The 20,252-nt window shown below is 40.6% G+C and overlaps 1 protein-coding gene across 7 annotated transcripts in view; it reads left to right on the plus strand.

Annotated features, from left to right (window-relative positions):
- The window catches only part of GABRA3 (gamma-aminobutyric acid type A receptor subunit alpha3), a 313,354-nt gene extending 306,680 nt beyond the window's left edge, over nt 1-6,674 (plus strand). For 6 of the 7 annotated variants that reach the window (XM_060292122.2, XM_060292123.2, XM_060292121.2 and 3 more), the window contains one exon: nt 4,350-6,674. In XM_060292122.2, coding sequence (XP_060148105.1) covers nt 4,350-4,685 — 336 coding nt within the window. In that variant the 3' untranslated portion in view covers nt 4,686-6,674. The remainder of the gene's footprint in view (nt 1-4,349) is intronic. The other variant, XM_060292120.2, reaches the window with a different exon arrangement.
- Nucleotides 6,675-20,252: the final 13,578 nt, after the last annotated feature.

The following is a 20,252-nucleotide window of genomic DNA, read 5'->3' on the forward strand; positions in this document are numbered from 1 at the left end:
TGATAAACCATAGATAGTATCTGAGTCTCATCCGCTCTTTCCTTAGCTGTGATCTGGCCCCAGGTACCTCCCCACATATGCTCTGGATATCTCCCACCCTCTCAGTAAACTGGTGCCAGTGATTACTTCTCTTCCACCTGCATTTTCTCCCCTTTCTATTGGCTTACTGACCTCTTCCTGATCCAGCAATTACTCTTTTGAATTCACTTGACTCAGCATTTGTGCCTTTCTGTATAATTCTTATGTTCTCCCTTATATTTTAGTTCTCTCTTATTTTAATTACTGTTCCTCATTAGACAGCCTAAAATTTACCATCTTAACCAATTTTAATAAGTATGTTCACAATGTACAGCCAACTTCCAGAACTTTTTCATCTTGCAAAACTGAAACTCTGTCCCCATGAAACCAGAAATTCCCATTCTCCCCTCCAGTCTCCCCCTGGCAACCACCATTCTACTTTCTGTCTCTATGAATCTGACTTCTCTCAGTGCCTCATATAAGTGGGATCACAGTATTTGTCTTTTTGTGACTGGCTTATTTCATGTAGCATAACGTCCTTAAGGTTCATTCATGTAACCTGTGTCAGAATTTCCTTCCTTTTAAAGGCTGAATAATATCCCACTGTATGGATGGACTTTCATTGCATTCATCTTTTGGCTATTGAGAATTATGCTGCTATGAACATGGGTGTACAAGTATCTCTTTAAGACCTTGCTTTAAATTTGCAGGGTATATACCCCAAAGTGGAATTGCTGGGTCATATTTTAATTCTATTTTTAATTTTTTGAGGATCTGACATACCATTTTTCATAGCGTCTGTACCATTTTACATTCCCAACAGTAAACAAGGGTTCAAATTTCTCCATATCCTTGTCTACACTTGTTATTTTCTTTTTTTATTTTATTGCTCTTATTGTTGATAGTAGGCACCCTAATGGGTGTAAGGTGGTATCTCACTGTGGTTTTGATTTGCATTTCCCTTATGACCAGTGATATTAAGGATCTTTTCACATGCTGATTAGCCAATTCTATATCTTCTTTGGAGAAGAAGATGTTTGAAGTCTATTCAAGTCCTTTGCCATTTAAAAAATTGGGTTGTTTGCATTTAAAAATTGGGTCTTTGTCTGATTTGTCTTTGAATCCAACATAGCATATATTCCATTACTTTGCCCCACTTCTGAAAACTGGGGTTCAGGAAAGCTGGATGAATGTTACGGGGTTAACACAGAGTCACAGGACCATATCTGCATATACTCTGAGGTCCTGGTGGTCTCGGGTACATTCAGGGCTTCAAATAACTCTCTAATTAGCACTTCTGGAAATAATAAACATGAGTGCCATCTGAGAAAAACTCATGAGTTGGACATGCATTGATCCATAAAAGTTTTCATTACCTCATTCCAAAATCCACATGAGGTGGCCTTCTAGAAAGAAAAGTGTCCTTGTCCTCAGGTCAAAATGCTTGGAGGAATTTGGAAGAGTCAATTTCATTTTGGTGGTATGGGAATTACTCCAGGATGAACTATAGAGATATGCTGTCTGTATAGGAGAGGTCAAGACTCAGGAGGAAAAAACTAGAAATCACATCAAGAATCTTTATTTGGGGGGTAATTTTTCATTCTGTAAACATCTATCATGTAGCTAAGAGCCTGGCATTGGCTAAGGAGGTAAGAACAGAATTGCATCTTGGTCAAAGTTAAGTCACTAGTTTGTATCTATCAAATTCCAGGGCATAGAGAATTATTAGAAAACTAGATGCAGAAATGGGAATTATTAACCATTAATCTCTGCCTCCTGCTTCTGTCTTCTCAGCACTACAACTTTGGCTTTGATTTCCCTTCTTTGACAATTTAGGTAAAAATTATAGTGGCTGATTAAAATGTGCCATGATGGAAAGGGCAAGGGAAATTAAAAGGTAATTTTCTTTTATTACTTAAAAAATCTGCGATTAAGTCAACTGCTGTTTCTCCACCTATAGAACACAAAGTGCCTACAGAGCTAAATAAAGTGTTTGCTGTTCAGAATGATTATTTCAGAGACTTGGTTGTAACCAGCTAATAAGATGACTAAATGAAATAATATATGTGAGTGTGAAAGCTTCTAGCAAAGTCAGGGTAGTGGTTTTTTTCTTTCCATTTTTTCCTTTTTTTCTTGTGTACCCATGAAAAAAAAAGAGATTACTAAGCAAATTAATAAGTAAGCAGGCAAACAAGTGAAGTGCTCCTTTATTTAATAGCAGAGGCATTTAGCAGCAGGACTGTATTCACAATGAATTTGCTAATTATAAATGAGTCCCATGCAGTATTTAAAGCATTTACGCAGTTCTTAGAAGCCTTAGAGTTCTGTCCCCCTCCACTTGTAGCAATGTGACTACAATCCTCAAGGAGAAAGAACAGTATTGCTTTTTAAATGTCCATTAGTCAGACTGCTCATTTACTTAAACCAGCACCCCCTTTTTTGTTCCCCTTCCCCTCCCTGATGAAAACCCTGAAGCCAGCACAGGCAGGCCTTTACCATGCACACTGTCATCCAACTACAGCAAACTACTTGTCATCCCTCAAATAAGCAGTGCCTTTGGCCTGTGCACTGGCCTTTGCTACATCTTCATCTGGTGAGCTCCTGCTCATCTTTTGCAACCCAGCTCACCATCCTCATTGCCTTCTCTGAGCCACCTTTTCCAGCACCTGTAGGTACTTTGCCCCTCCCTCTACTGAATTCCCATCACACTTTGTTCATATCTCTTAGAACTCTTATCACATTATATGGCAACGATGTGTTCACAAGGCTCTCTCCCTTGCTGGACTGTAAACTCCTAGAAAACAGGGACTGAACTTTTAACCTTCCTACGTATCCCTAAACACCTAGCATAGTTCTTGGCCCAGTAAATATTCAGTAAATATTGGGCAGAAGTTATTATTAGGATCAGGAAGATAAATGGCAGTGTGGTCTAAAGAAAAAAAAAACGATAAAAATGGTGGGAACTCTGAAGTAAAGAAGTAAAGAAATAGAAATAGATTAGGAGAAAGGGGGTCAGTAAGAGAGGGTGGGAGTAGAGAAACCTAGGAAGGAAACGAGTAGGAAGTAAAGAAGTAAAACAGATGATGGGAAGCAAAGTAACATTAAGGGAACAATGTGAGGTGTGTGAAATCAGGGCAACATAATTAGTTGTCACTTTTTGTCAAATACTCCTGGGTATTTTCGAAGCTCATCTAGCTCCACTTTTCCCTAGAAACAAAGAGAGATGGAAGGAAGAAAAGGCCAGAGAGGGAAGTGAGGCAACAAACACTATGAGCTCAGCACTCAGACTATGACCTCAGCCACTGTCTTTGTCCTCCCCTGTTCCTCAGCCTCTCTCTTCTGATCCAGGCCTGAGCTTTGTCTTCTTTTCTCTTTTCTACATGGAAGGTCCATGTATACACAAGTCATATATATGAGAACAAATGGGCACATGTGTCTATGTTTGTTTACCACTGAGTTTTTTTATAATCTGGAAAAAGAAAACAAAGTGTAGTGTCATAGCAAGCCCCCAGCATCCCTGCCTTTGTTGTGTCAGAGGGAAGCATTTGCATAACTCCCTGGGGAGGCTGTGGCTCCTGCCTGCAGCCTTGCAAGAGTGGACATTTACAGTGCATGAAGGGTGAGATACTGTTATAATGATGCATGTAAACATGCTATAGTATTTATGTGTCTTTAAGACGAAATGACTTTCAGACTCACCAAGCTCTCTTCCTCACAGGAGATGTGCCACTTGATGGTTGAAGCCTTTTGGAGTTATGTCTCGGGTAACCAAAAAGTGTCTCATACTTATAGAAAGCAGTACAGTGCAGCCCTGGATAAAAGTTGAGAGCCCAGGTGGCTAGTGTGGGCTCTGCCACTCAGTCTGAGGCTGAGTTTTCTCATCTGTCAAATGGGAGTAATCTCACATACTTACCTCACATGATTACTGTGAGGATCAAATCACATTATTGTACAGGACCCTACATGTGACCAAGATTTCACAGTTTTCCAGTTATTTATGCCACCAACTTTTAATCTGACCCTCTCAACAACCCTGAAAAATATTTTGATCCTCATTTTACAGAAGAAGAAACTAAAGCTCTAAGAGAAGTGACTTGGCCAAAGCCACATAGCTAGTAAACCAGGATGTTGCAAATTTTCTGTTTTCAAACTCATCTTCAATTATCCCCAGACACAAACCTGGCTACTCAGTGCTATTGGCTTCATAGACCCTCTTTCCTAACTTCCCTCATGGTGCCTCCTCCCCACAGCCTCTGAAGGTGTTCTGTATAATGGATTAATTAGCTTTTGTTTTGTTCCCCCCCTTCTCCCCTACTTTTTCTGGCCCCTAGAAGAAAACACCAGCAGTCCCGACAAAGAAAACCAGCACCACCTTCAACATCGTGGGGACCACCTATCCCATCAACCTGGCCAAGGACACTGAGTTCTCCACCATCTCCAAGGGCGCTGCTCCTAGTGCCTCCTCAACCCCGACAATCATTGCTTCACCCAAGACCACCTACGTGCAGGATATCCCAACTGAGACCAAGACCTACAACAGTGTCAGCAAGGTTGACAAAATTTCCCGCATCATTTTTCCTGTGCTCTTTGCCATTTTCAATCTGGTCTATTGGGCCACATATGTCAATCGGGAGTCAGCTATCAAGGGCATGATCCGCAAACAGTAGATATTGGCGGTGCCGCAACCAGAGCACTGTATACCCTAGGAAGTGTCCATGCACCCAAACCCCAGGGCTCCCCTTCATGTGTTTCAGGATTCTTCTTTTTTAACCTTCTTACCAAGCCATGACTCTCAATTAATATTTATGAATCTCAATGAAGAAACAATAACAACAGAAAAAATTACTTTTCCCCATTGCTGAGTATATCCTCATTGGAGCCAAACACTGCCATTTGTCCAGTTGCTCATCTTAATCTGCCAGTCTCCCTCAGCTGAGGGCACAGCATGTATTTTATTGCACTCTGCCCACTAAAGAAAGAACAGGAGACTCTATGGCCTGTAGTGAGAGCCTTGGCTATTTGAAAGTTCCAGACTAAGGATGATTGTTGACTGGTCCAGATCAGATGATTCTGACTCACTAGGGAGCCAGGCTGCGTCCCATGTGGTCCTGCCTGCCACCTCCCCTGCCCACAGCAGGGCCCACTAGGCATAAGTACTGATAACAAAGGCAGGAGCCAGTGCTAATCTCTGAACATGGCCCACAACCCCTTTATTGGCTTGGAGGTTAATGTGGACAGTTAAGGCTTACCACTGTCTACCATGTATGGCCAAAACAGATAGAACCAACTGGGCCAGCCTGGCACCAACATGGCTGATGACCTGCCATGTCTAGCCCCTCAGGAAAATAGTACCCTCTTTGGTATACCTCTCCTCCAGAAAGCCCTTTTCTCTCAAGCCCTTTGAACCCCTTGCAGCCAGCTGGACACTGCTTAGCTTGGACTCATTACTGCCTGCAAACTCTTTAGGAAAAGGATCAAGTAATTTTTAAAATTTATACTAAAAAGGGACATATAGAACAAATTCTAGATCAAATGCCTAAATTTTTAAAAACATTAGAGAGACAGGAAAGTCACCTCCCTGCCAAGGCAGCTAGTCAAATACTGGATGGAATAAGTGATTTGGGCTGGATGGTAGTTGAGGCTTGAAATCTGGCTCAAAAAAGAGGGCTACTGGCAGGTGAAAATCAAATTCTTCCTTCCACACCCTTCACACTCCAAACCGTAGGCCAAGTCCAAGAACTTTGCTCCTACTGTGTCAGGGACCTCTGGTCCTCTGTTGATGCCAATTTTAAGAGGGATGAATTGGAGTTTAGTTGACTTTTGAGTCAACTAAATTATTAACCTTATTATCAGTTTGATAACATATTATTTAGGGGATTTGATCTCATTTGTTCTTAATATGAGTAAAAGGGACAGTCATAATTGTAAAATATTTATAAGGTAGATAAACTCAGTTTCATGTGTTTGAATGACTTGCCTAGGCTCCTTATAAGTGTCTGTAATAGAGAACTGTCACGTGACCCTTTCCAAAGGCCAAAATGAAGACAGGGCTGAGAATCCAGGTCCACCTTGATCTCAGAATCAGCACAATCTCAACAGGCATGCTGCGTCCTGAATGCAGTTTGGTTGGACACCAAAAAGATTTTTAGAAAGTCACAGTGTGTCACCCAAGGAGACCACTTCTAATAGTCATGGCTCAAGGAAATGAGATTAAGATGGCAGTCCCAGCCACTAGTCCAAAGTATCCTAGAACCCCTAAGTAACACCACAGAGAGCACCAAAAGGAGATTCTCCCTGCCTACTCCCTGATCAATGCTCCTAAGGGGTCTATCATTAGCTGCTGGTTGCCTTTTCACCCATCCTTCCCCCATCCCCTGCTTCCTTGCCATTGCTGGGATAATGCATGCCAGTCCCATTATTCCTAAGACTGTGTCTGTATGTAAGTTCATGACTAAAAGAGTGTAGTGTCGTGGATATGTGGGGATGGGGGGTGGGATGGGGGGGTGGGGTGTGTGGGACTGTTAATGATTGTCCTGTTAATGATCATCTTAAGGAATTTAGAATGGAAGCCTGACCTTTGCCTCTGTAGAAATTGTGTTTCCAAATGCTTTGGTGCAATGTTTAGCGGCTGTTTATTAAACTCTTTCTGAATTGTACTCACTCGGGCTAGAGAACTTTTTTTGGTCACTCTTTGCCTAACACAGGCAGTACTCTGTTTTTGGCTTTCACTCCTATTCTCATGCCATCCTTACTTCTTAACACCATTGGAATATGCTGGAGAAAAGGTATCCCAAGAGCAAGAGACATATTACAGTAATCCAAAATGGAACCCATGTGAAAACAGCTTTGATTGACTCAGGGGTCTCATTACCCAATATGACAGAGAAGGAAACACTTGTATTGCTTCCTCCACTAAATTCACCCACTCCCAGGAAGTAGAGAAAGTTATTTTCTTTGCAATTCTAAAGGCTTTTGTTCTTTTCTATTGATTATTATTTCCCTTAGGCAATAGTTCCCTTAGGTAATAGTTACTAGGCAGAGGGAGAGTGTCTGTCCAGTTGGTTAGTCCATGTGTTGGAAATGGATGATGACCCTTATTTGTTACAGAGTTTAAGAAAAATCTGGGAAGTAATCTTATGAGATGTGCTTGAGGAAATCACTGGGCTTCTAAAGGATGGGGAAGATCTCCTTGGGAGAGCATTTTGAATTATATAAAAGGTTTTCTTGTCTGAAATAAGATCAGGGACTTGAACAATTTGACCCTCGGTGCATGTTCCAGCCACGTGGTCATCTGATGGATGCCCTGATGCTGCAGCAATTTCATAATCCCTGACCAATTCAATCATACCACCAAAACAACCATGAGAGGCAGCCTCCATAGCAAAATTGCCCGATACTCATATTTAAGTGTTTCCTTGAGAAACTTCTAAAACCACTTTGCCTCTGAAAACTATTCCCCTAGTTTTAGGGGAAAGCTGAAGCTGTTCCCGTCAGTACTTCTGTTGCTGAGCTCCCCTAAAGTTTGAACTCCTACCCCAAACTGGGACCAGTCTTGCAGACTTAATTGTTTTATGGTATTTAGAGCTTCAGAGACATATCCCTAGCAGTTCTAGAGGCTGCTGGAAGAATGTCTAACACAGTGTAGGCACTCAATTAATATTTGTGAATAAATGAATGCTAACCTAAATCAGAGCTACATGGAGGGGAGGGTTTCATCAGGGTGGTGTTGGAAAGGAGACTAGCTAAACCATGCTCAATGGAGACTAATGGAAGCAAATACATGCAATATGCAACATTCTAAAGCAGCTCTAAGCGCATCCAAGTGCTAATAAATGTGCTCTAAGTCATTTAAAATAACTTTTTTCCTACTTAATAATTGTTTGCTCCTATGAACTTTTAAATCTGAGGTGTTCATGTAATGAGCTATTAGTTCCTCATGCTAAAGTATAAAGTACTGCAAGCAAGAGAGCCAGGCATGACTGAGCACCAGGATGCATCTGTGTTATGACACTCTTCAGAGGGCTTCTCAGACTGAGCTTGGGAAGGAGGCCCTCTGGAACTCTGACTCCTTCCAAGAGGTCTGGCAGGACATGGAATGAATGAGAAGGGAAATGGAAGAGGAAGAAAGCATTGGGGAAAATTCTGTCAAACGGGCCTAGAATTAGAGGCAGGGACCTCTAGTATCAATAGCATCTAATTACACAAGCTCCCTTTCACCTGGAAATATTAATCACGTGACCACCCACTGGGGTGAGGCTAAAGGCACCTGCCCTTGTTGACTAAGCAAGCTACCCTCTGGAGCCCCCGGCCTTTTCCATCAGAGAGCACCTGGGCCTTTTCTACCTTTCTTTTGCCTCAGCTCCAACAATTTGATATTATGAGGAAGACATTGAGAAGAATGAACACCTGAATTTTAGTCAGGGCTCAATTCCATATCAGTTGCTATGTGATATCGCGCAGGTCCCTCCCCTGAGATGAGACTTTCCCTATTAGTAAACGGGGTTCTGATGAGAGCCAAGTCAACAAAACAGTACCCTGTCCAGCATCTGCCCTGGTGGTCCACTTTGTCCCAAGTGTTACCACATCCTGGGCCCCCCCACACCAGCCCACCCAGGAAACACAAACCCCAACCTTTGGTTGCCTGTCACGCAATGGATTGGCAGCTTCAAAAGAATTTGATTAAACACCAAATAAGGAAGCTAAGAGGCTAAACCTTGGAATGCAGGGGCCAAACTCTCAGGCCTAGTAGTGACCTCCTTACCACTACCACCCCCACTCTTATCCTTGGCCTGAGCTTCATGTGGCAGGGTCTTGTGTGGTGATGAACAGGACCATTAGTGGCCCAGCACCAGTCTCAGCATGGGCAAAGTTGGGTACTAAATTGAGAAGATTAAGCAGGTGCTGGTACCAGGCAGGGGGTCCCTAAGTAAACTAAGAGTACAATTTGGGAACAAAACCACCTTCCCCTTTGTTTTTCCCCTCCAAAGTTTCCACTTAGTGGAGGACAGAAACTCTCAGAAGGGAATTCCTTAAACTTCAACAGAGCTCATAGGATCTGCACACACCATCTCTCCCTTCCCTTCTGTGACAGGCAGAAGGTGGCCTTCCTTCCATCTGAGGCCAGCTCCTCTCTTCTAAAATAATTCTACATTTGTTATCTGCTCTCAGTGAAGCTGCTTTTGCTGAGTCACCACTGCTCTGGTTACTAAAACCTAAAGGCATTTTTTAGTTATGTTACTTGACCCGTCAGCAGCATTTGACACTGTTGACAATGACTTGATTCTTTGGTTTCCATGACACCAGTCTCCTGATAGCCTTGATTTTTCTCCCTGCTACTTTTCTGTTTCTTCTCACTCTATACACTCTCCCTGAATGATCTCATCTGTCCTGATACCCTCAGTAACCACATATTTCAAGTATCTTTTGCTATGTAACAAACCAGCCCCAAATGTAACAGCATAAACAATGACAATTTATTATTCCCGTGGGCCAGGAATGTGGACAGGGCAAATAAAGGATGGCTTGTCTCTACTCCATGATGCCTGGCACCTCAGACAGGAATACTCAAATAAGTGGGGGTGACTCAATTGACTGGAACATACGAGGATGGAGGATCTACTTTCAAGCTCCATGTAGCAGGGGATTCTGTGGTGAGATGAAGGCATATTAGTTACCCAGCTCTAGTCCTGTTCAAGAGGGGAAATGTTGGGTCCTAAACTGAGAAGACGAGGGCATTTTGCATGCCAATCTAGGGGGTTTGGTCCTTCACTCACATGTCTGGAACCTGGGCTGTGATGGTGAAAGGACAGGTTCAACTGGGACTGTTGACTAGAGCATCTATATATGGCCTTTCCTTATGGCTTCTCACAGCATTGGCAGCTGGGTCCTGAAAGGGAGCATCTCCAGAAGGGACCTCTGGAAAACAAGTGTTCTAAGAGAACCAGGTGGAAGCTGCATGGCTTTTACTGACCTAACATGGGAAGTAGCTGCATTCTGTTGGTTACATCAGAGACACGAAGGCCAGGCCTGATTCAAGAAGTTGGGCACAGACCTCATCTCTTAATGGGAGGAGTGTCAAAATTTTGCAGACATGCTTGCAAACCACCTCATCTACTTTATGCTGATGACTGCCAAATCAATATCTCTAGCCTAGTTCTTTCACTTCAAATTTAACCTGTTAAAAGCAGCACTCTTAACTCCTCAACCCACACAACCTTTCCCTTGGGCATTCCTTTATCAATAAATAAAAACATCATTCGCCCAGATGCTCAAGTCAAAAATTTAGGAGGAATTACTGAAACCTCTCTCTCATCCCCATATCCAGCACATCTGACAATCTTATGCACTCAGCCTCTAATTTAAATCCCGTATTGTACCTCCTCCTCTTCACTTCCACCACTAGAACTCCAGTCTAACCCTCCATCATGATCTCTCACCTGGATCACTATATAGCTAGCATTTTAAACTGTAAACCAGATCATGTCACTTGCTTGTTTAATACATTTCAATGGCACCCTGCTGCACCTAAAATAAAATCTAAACTCTAACCCAGGCTTTAAAAGTCCTGCTCAGCCTCCTGCTACCATAATGCCTACCTCATTCACAATGCATCAGCCATATCAACTGCACATCAAGTACTAATATGTTTTAGGGCCTTTATGCATGGTGTTTCCTCAGTCTAGAATGTTTCTTCCCTTCCTGCCTTGACCTGGCTGACTCCTACTCATCCTTCCGTTCTCACCTGAAAGGTCATGTCTCTCATGCCTTGTCCTCCATGATAAAAAAGCAGTGTGCTTGCTTCCACTCTACTCTGTATTGCTCTCACTATCCCAACATTCACCACATTTCATTGCAATCTCCCACTACATTAAGCTCTGTGAGGAAGAGCTGCCCATTTACACCACTGTATAGGATCAACACCATAGTCTAAACTCGGAAAATACTGAATAAAATAACTTCTGAGCTGGACTTTAAAGGATGATTCAAAATTTGTCAGGCAAAGAGGAGAAGGGCATTCAACATGAATCTACAAAGACCCAGAAGTGAGAGAGACCATAATAGGGTATATGGCCAAATTTAATTGTCCTAACTTTCCAGGCATTTTACTCATTAGGCTGGATGGTAAGTATAGTGGTTCTGGACCCAAGAGCTGGTTGTGGGGGGCCATAACCTATCATCTACCTGAGGACCTGGTTGCATGCCATCATCTTGCTGATTTGTGATCACAGAAAGTTGGCTTTTATAGACAAAGAAAGATAATAACACATGTGAGCTGCTTGGGGAATAGCTACTTGTTGGCCCCTAGGCTTGAAGTTCTAGGCCAACTTCCTAAAGACTCACAGTCTTAGAGGTTCCCATCCTTGTAGCCACACTCCAGCCTTGCTGCACAGCAAGGACATTCAATCACACTACTTCAAAACCTACAGACCCTTTCTCAGATCATTAAAGGGTCACATGACATGAACATAAGTCCATGAAGGATAGTATTAACACTGCTAGGTCCTGTTTTAGGCCACTCAGATTTATCATAGTCTCAGGACAACTGTGGTGCAGCCTTCATGGGGGGTTAGGGCTCTGCATTCTAGTTGATGGAGTTTTATGCCTGCAGGTGTCATGTTTGATAAGGGCTCTATGATCTTTATACACTTTAAGCTGGTCCCTTCCTGAAATACATATCTAGCCTGGAATCATACCAGTCCTTTCCTTGCCTCTTAATGGGAGGAGAACAATGAAAGTTTAATGAACCTTTGTTGACAGAGAGCTAGTGAGCTCCTAGTAGAAATAGTATTAGCCAGAGAAATCCAAGGTCTTATTACTCACCACATTCTCTCCATACTGATGTGAGGAACAGATGCTACTGACCCTGAAATTGTCTAATCTCCTCGAGCCACATCCATGCTGAATCAGTCTCCTATGATGATCTACAACCAACTTTTCCAGGTTTCTGTGGCACTAGCAGGCCTCCTCCAGTTTAAAGTTAATAGGAAATGGTGCCCAAGACTGGTGCTCTAGTCAGTGGTACTTCAGCTGGGAATCTGTTCTCGGCACTTTGGTTTTTGGTCGTGTCCACACTACAATCCCCTTGAAGGAGCTATGATGACAGATGCAGCATGGCCTGAACCTTGGGAAGATGGTCATCTTCTCTTACAAGTATTAACATGTGGCCATGTGAGCGGCTTTGATTGGGACTGGTCCCCATCCAAATGCATGAGAAGAATGAGATACCAACATGGTTGTGGGGAAAGCTGCTAGTGGTTAGAACAAATGTGAATGGTAAAAGACATAGGAACTGGGAGGCAAGAATACTGAGTTCTAATCTGGGTTATACCATTGTCTTACCTGCATGACATTGGGCAAGTCACTTAACCTCTATATAACATAAATATAATAAGAAAACTATTCCAGGGAACACTGGGATTAAATGAGCTACTGCCCATGGAAGATTGTTGGAATCCTTAATTGCCACTCATATGTAGAGAATAAATCTTCTAATCCAAACACTGTTACTGAGAGTGAAGTCACCAAGATGGTAACATAGGTGTCATTCTTGTCTTTGCCCCCTCCCTGCAAGAAAAGCAACTAAAAACTATTTATGGAGACGACACCACTGAGAGAATCCTAGAACATAGCAGTGAGGGTGACCCCAATCTCTGCATCACAGAGGCCAAGACAGACTGCATTAGAAAGGTAAAAGGAGTGACTACATGCTGACTGCAACCCCCTCCCCCAGTGTAGCACCATGCAGAGAGATCCTCCATGAGCCTATAGTTTCTTCACTGAGAAGAGAGAGCCCAGAGGTGACCTCCAGCCTGCCCCAACATTGTGGGTTGCTTTGTGGGAGCCCCTACTCTGTTTTTTTTTCCCACAGAGATTGCAGTGGAATCTGTGGGGCTCAACCACTTGAAATATGATTGTGACAGAGAAGTGGGGAGGGACTTCCAAAAACCAGTACACAGATCTTGACAAACTATATTCCTACCTGCAGAGACCAAGTAGTCCCAACCAGTGACTTTGCTCATCTGCAGAACCAAGCTGGTGGTGTAGTCTGAACAGGGAACTCAGTGGGGTGCAGGTCTGCTAGATCTGGGTTCTAAAATGAGGAGTTTTGTCAGCCCTGGAGCTGGGTCTGCCCACACTCAGGCAGGAGAGCAGCCCCCATCCCCATCTGATAGGAAAGGATGGCGAGAATACCTGAAGGCTGTGTAACAGTGTAACACAGCACTGCTCTAGCTGAGAGGAGGGTGGGCAAAGCTGATTGATCCAGAGCAAAGCCAGTGTTCCTGTTCAGTCAAGAAACTTAGGGCATGAGTCAGCTTAAGACCACAGAGAGCCTTGGTGGCCTTGGAGATGCTTCTCACACTGCACCAGGAAGGGAAACTAATTTTTAGTCCCACTTATTGCTGAATACAGCCTTCAGCCTGACTGACCAAGGAACCTAATCAGAGCACTTGGGAAGTTCTGATGCATAGCCCATCCAGCAACCCTGTGTATAGTGGCACTTGCACTGAGAGCACAGTCTGTGGCTTTCCCTGTCTGAAGAGAAAAATTAGTGTCCTTGCCTGACCAGGATATTCAGTCCCCATTCTTGCCTGATTTGGGTCCCCAAATAATGACCTTAACAGGCCCTGGGTCCTATCTTGCTGACCTGCTGGGGCAGGGAAGCTAATTCACAGCCTCACCTACTACTGAGTATAGTACTGTGTCCCAACTGTCTAGAAAGCTTGACCAGAGAATCCAGGCAACAACAGAACCCATTCTACAGCCTCACTTGGGCAGGGAACCAAGCCAGCAGTCCTATTCAGGTGTTCTCATCTAGTGGCACAACCCTCTATCCCTAATCTCAGAGTTCAAACAGTTGCCTCATCCAAAAACAGACAGGCCCCACCTGCCCAAGGATGTTGCCAGCAGATGTGTTCAGAAATCCAAACTGAGCTGACTCATGAAGAACTATCTCTTCCAAAGTGAATCTGCAAAGTCTGGAAGATGAGACCACTTACTCAAATGCACAGATACCAACATAAGGAATCAAGAATCACAAAAAATCAGGTAACTATGACAGCATCAAAGTAAACTAATAAGCTCTAATAACTGGCCCTAAAGAAATGGAGGTCTGTGAAGTGTCAAAGAATTCAGAATAATCCCTTTAAAGAAGTTTAATGAACTACAAGAACACAAGTTTAATAAACTAAAAGAACAGACAGGCAACAAAATGAAATTAGAAAAACAATTCATGAACAAAACAATAAGTTTGATGAAGAAATAGAAACCATCAAAAACAAACAGAAATCCTAGAGCTGAAAAATACAATAACTAAACTGAAGAATTTTAGAGTTTTGAAAACAGACTCAACCATGCAGAAGAAAGAATCAGTGACCTGAAAGTTAGGACACTTCAAATTATCTTTTCAGAGGAGAAAGAACAAAAAGAATGAGAGAGGAAGAAAAGCAAACTGTCAGCCACAATACTATACCTGGTGAAACTTTCCTTCAGAAATGAAGGAGAGATAAAGACTTTCCTGAACAAAGAAAAGTTGAGTGAATTCATCACCATTAGACCTGCTTTATGAAAAAACGCTAAAAGGAGCTCTTTGAGTGGAAATTAATGGATGCTAATCAACATCATAAAAACACAAGAAGGCAGTGTAAAACTCACTGGCAATGGTATAGTCAAAGTTAGATTCTATAATATGGTAATGGTGGTGCATAGTTTACTTACAACTCTAGTTTAAAAGTTAAAAAACAAATGTGGTAAAAAATAACCATGACTATAACAATCTGTTATTGTTTACACAGTATAAGAAATATGTAAGTCGTAACAGCAATAACCTAAATGAGAGGGGGAGGAGAAGTAAAAGTATAAAGCTTAAGCATTCTATTGAAGTTAATTTGTTATTAGTTTAAAATAGGGTGTATAATTTTAAGATATTTTATGTAAGCCTCATGATAACCACAAAGGAAAAATCTGTAGTAATTACACAAAAGAACATGATAAAGAAGTCAAGACATCAAAACACAAAAAAAGATAGAAGGATAAGGAACAAGGAACAGTGGGTCTACAAATAAATCAGTTAATCAATTGTTAACTAATTATTAACAACTATTAAGATGGCAATAGTACATCCTTACTTATCAATAATTACTTTTAATGTAAATGGATTAAATTCTCCAAACAAAAAATATAGAATGGCCGAATGTATAAAAAAACAAGATCCAACAATATGTTGCCTACAAGCGACTCATTTTAGCCTTAAAGACACACATAGGGGTTTTCCTGGTGGCACAGTGGCTGGGAGTCTGCCTGCCAATGCAGGGGACACGGGTTCGTGCCCTGGTCTGGGAAAATCCCACATGCCATGGAGCAGCTGGGCCTGTGAGCCATGGCCACTGAGCCTGCACATCCGGAGCCTGTGCTCCACAATGGGAGAGGCCACAACAGTGAGAGGCCCATGTACTGCAAAAAAAACCCCAAAAACAAAAAAACAAAAAAACCCCACACAGACTGAGGGTGAAGGAATGGAAAAAGACATTTCAAGTAAGTGGTAACCAAAAAAAAAAAAAAAAAAAATGAGGGGTAGGTATATTTATGTCAAACAAAAACAGACTTTAAACTACAAATGGTTAAAAGAAACAAAAAGTCATTGTATAATAGTAAAGTGGTCAACCCATCAAAAAGATATACATCTGCAAATATCTATGCACTCAACATTGGATCACCTAAATATATAAAGCAAATACAAACAGAGAAAGAAGGAGAAATAAACAGTAATATAATAATAGTCAGGGACTCTAATATCACACTCTCAACAATGGAGAGACCATCCAGAGAGGGAATCCATAAGGAAACAGTGGATTTGAACAACACTGTAGACCAAATAGACCTAAAAGATATCTATCTATCTATCTATCTATCTATCTATCTATCTATCTATCTATCTAAAGAGAGAGAGAACATTCTATCTGATGACAACAGAATACATATTCTTCTCAGGGGCACATGGAACATTTTCTAGGATAGACCATATTTTAGGCCACAAAACAAGTCTTAGCAAATTCAAGAACATTGAAATCATAGCAAGTATCTTCTCTGACCACAATGGTATGAAACCATAGTCAATAACAGAGAAAAACTGAAAAATTCATGAATCCATAGAAATTAAACAATAACCTCCTGAACAACCAAGATCAAAGAAGAAATTAAAGGGTAAATTAAAAAGTGTTTTGGGACAAACAAAAAGGTGATACAACATACTGAAACCTATGAGATCCAGCAAAAGTAATTCAAAGAGGGAAGTTCATAGCAATAAACACCTACATTAAGAAGCAAGAAATATCCCGAGTAAACAACCTAACTCCGTGACTTAAGGAATTAGAAAAAAGAACAAACTGAATCAAAGTTAGCAGAAGAAAGGAAATAATAAAGATTAGAGCAAAATAAATGAAATAGAGAACAGAAAAATAATAGGAAAGATTATACAAAATAAGAATTCGTTCTTTGAAAAGTTAAACAAAATTGACAAACCTTTAGCTAGACTAAGAAAAAGAGAGGATCCAAATCAACAAAATTATAAATGAAAAAAGAGACACACAATCGATGCCACCAAAATATGAAGGATCGTAGGAGGCTACTGTGAACAACTATACACCAAGAAACTGGACAACCAAGAAGAAATGGAAAAATTCTTAGAAACATAACAAAACCAAAACTGAATCAGGAAGAAATAGAAAGTCTGAGTAGATCAATTACTAGAAAGGAGACTGAATCAATAATAAAAATTTTTCCAATGAAGAAAAGCCCAGGACCAGAGGACTCCACTGGTGAATTTTACCAAACATTCCAAATTAAACCCAATCCTTCTTAAATTCTTACAAAAAATCAAAGAGGAAGGAAAACTTCCAAACTCATTTCACAAGGCCAGTATTACTCTGATATCGAAGCCAGAAAAGGACATGGGGAGGGGGAAGGGTAAGCTGGGACAAAGTGAGAGAGTGGCATGGACATATGTACACTACCAAATGTAAAATAGATAACTAGTGGGAAGCAACCGCATAGCACAGGGAGATCAGCTTGGTACTTTGTGACCACCTAGAGGGGTGGGATAGGGAAGGTGGGAGGGAGGGAGACACAAGAGGGAAGAGATATGGGGATATATGTATATGTATAGCTGATTCACTTTGTTATAAAGCAGAAAATAACACACCATAGTGAAACAATTATACTCCAATAAAGATGCTAAAAAAAAACTTTTACCAGGAAAAAAAAAGAAAAGGACATTACCGGAAAAGAAAACTGTAGACCAATATCCCTGATAAATATACATGCAAATATTCTCGATAAAATACTAGCAAACCAAATTCAGCAGCGCATTAAAAGGATCATTCATCATGATCAAGTGTCATTTACACCTGGGATACAAGGATGTTTTAACATACGTGAATCAATCAATGTGATATATTTCATTAATAGAATGAAAGAAAAAATCATATGATCATCTCAATAGAGGCAGAAAAAGCATTTAACAAAATTCAACATTGGAACATGGTAAAAACTCTTGACAAATTAGGTATAGAAGGAATATACCTCAACAAAATAAAGGCCATATATGATAAGCCCACAGCTAATACCATACTCAATGGTGAAAAGTTGAAAGCTATTCCTCTAAGATCAGGAAAAATGCAAGGGTGTCCACTCTCACCACTCCTATTTAACATAGTACTGGAAGTCTTTGCCAGAGAAATCAGGCAAAAAAAAGAAATAAAAGGCATCAGAATTGGAACAGAAGAAGTAAAATTATCTCTATTTGCAGATGCCATGATATTATAAATAGAAAATCCTAAGACTCAAAAAAAAAACCCTAAGACTCTACCAAAAAACTATTAGATATAATCAATGAATTCAGTAAAGGTGCAGGATACAAAATTAACATACAAAAATCAGTAGCGTTTCTATACACTAAAAACAAGTTATCTGAAAAAGAAATTTTAAAAATGATCCCATTTACAACAGCATCAAAAACAATAAAATACTTAATACTAAACTTAACCAAAAAGGTAGAAAGATCATTATTTTGAAAACTACAAGATATTGATGAGAGAAATCAAAGAAGATACAAATAAATGGAAAGGTTCATGTTCATGGATTGGATTCATGTTGATGTTCATGGATTGTCAATACTACCAAAAGCCATCTATAGATTCAGTGCAATCCCTGTCAAAATTCCAATGGGATTTTTCACATAAGTAGAAAAAACAATCCTAAAATTATATGGAACCACAAAAGGCCCAAAGAACCAAAGTGATCTCGATAAAGAAGAACAAAGCTGGAGGCATCATACTTCCTGATTTCAAGCTATACTATAAAGCTATAGTCATCAGAACAGTATGGTAGTGGCATAAAAACAGACACATAGATCTTTAGAACTAAATCAAGAGCCCAGAAATAAACCCAAGCATATATGGTCAACGAATATTTGAGAAAGGAGCCAAGAATACTCAATGGAGAAAATATAGTCTCTTCAATAAAGAGTGTTGGGAAAATTGGATATTCACATGTAAAAGAATGAAACTAGACCCCTTTCTCACACCACTCACAAAAATTGACTTGAACTGGATTAAAGACTTAAATGCAAACCTGAAACCATGAACACCCATAAGAATACATAGGAATTAAGCTCCCCAACACAGGTGTTGGCAATGATTTTTTGGCTACTACACCTAAAGCACAAGCAACAAAACCAAAAATAAACAAGTGGAACTAAAACAAACTAAAAAGCTCTGTACAGCAAAAGAAACAATCAACAAAATAAAACGACAACCTACAGAATGGGAAAACATATTTTCAAACTACATATCTGATAAGTGGTTAATATCTAAAATATATAAGAACACATACAACATAGCAAAAAAAAAAAAAAACCCCAAACACCTAATAATCCAATTAAAAACTGGGCAAAAGACCTGAGTAGATCATATTTTCAAAGAAGATATATGAATAGTCAACAGATACATGAAAAGATGCTCAACATCACTAGTTACTAAGAAAATTCAAATCAAAACCCCAATGAGATTGTTAGAATGACCATCATCAAAAAGACAAGGGGGCTTCCCTGGTGGCGCAGTGGTTGAGAGTACGCCTGCCAATGCAGGGGACACGGGTTCGTGCCCTGGTCCGGGAAGATCCCACATGCCGCGGAGCGGCTGGGACTGTGAGCCATGGCTGCTGAGCCTGCGTGTCTGGGCCCTGTGCTCCACAACAGGAGAGGCCACAACAGTGAGAGGCCTGCAGACCACACACACACAAAAAAAAGACAAGGGATAACAAATGCTGATGAAGATATGGAGAAAACGTAACCCTTTGCACCTCTGGTAGGATTGTAAACTGGTACAGCCACTATAAAACAGTATGGAGGATCCTCAAAAAATTAAAAATAGAACTATTATATGATCCAACAATTCCACTTCTGGGAATATAGCCCCCCAACATGAAAACACTAACTCAGAAAGATATATTTTGTGCTGTGAACCACCACGTTCACAGCAGCATTATTTACAATAGCCAAGACATGGAAACAACCTAAGTGTTCATTGATGGATGAATGGATAAAGAAGATGTGATACACACACACGCACACACACACACACACACAGTGGAATATTCTTCAGACGTTAAAAAACAAACAAACAAGGAAATCCTGCCACTTGTGACAACATAGATAGACCCTGAGGGGATTATGCTAAATGAAATGTCAGACAGAGAGAGACAAATACTGTATGATCTCACTTACATGAGGAAAAACAAACAAATTCACAAAAGGAGAGAACAGAGTTGTGGTTACCAGAGGCAGAACATGAAGGGAGGTGGAATTGGAGGAAAGTAGTCAAAAGTTACAAACTTCCAGTTATAAGATAAATAACTACTACATGACAACTGTATTTAACACTGTTATATGATATACATGAAAGTTATTAAGAGAGTAAATCTTGAATTCTCATTAGAAGGGAAAAATTATTTCTTTGCTTTTTCCTTTTATTGTAGCTATATGAGATGATAGATGCTAACTAAACATATTGTACTGATCACTTCATAATATATGTATGTCAAAGCATTATGCTGTACACCTTAAACTTATACAGTGATGTATGTCAATTACATCTCGATAAAACTAGGAAAAAACCCACTGTTACTGACTTAGGATAAGCCCTCCACATTTCTGGGTCTCAAATATTCCCCTATATAAT

This window comes from Globicephala melas, chromosome X, assembly GCF_963455315.2.
Source record: "Globicephala melas chromosome X, mGloMel1.2, whole genome shotgun sequence".
Lineage (NCBI taxonomy): Eukaryota > Metazoa > Chordata > Mammalia > Artiodactyla > Delphinidae > Globicephala > Globicephala melas.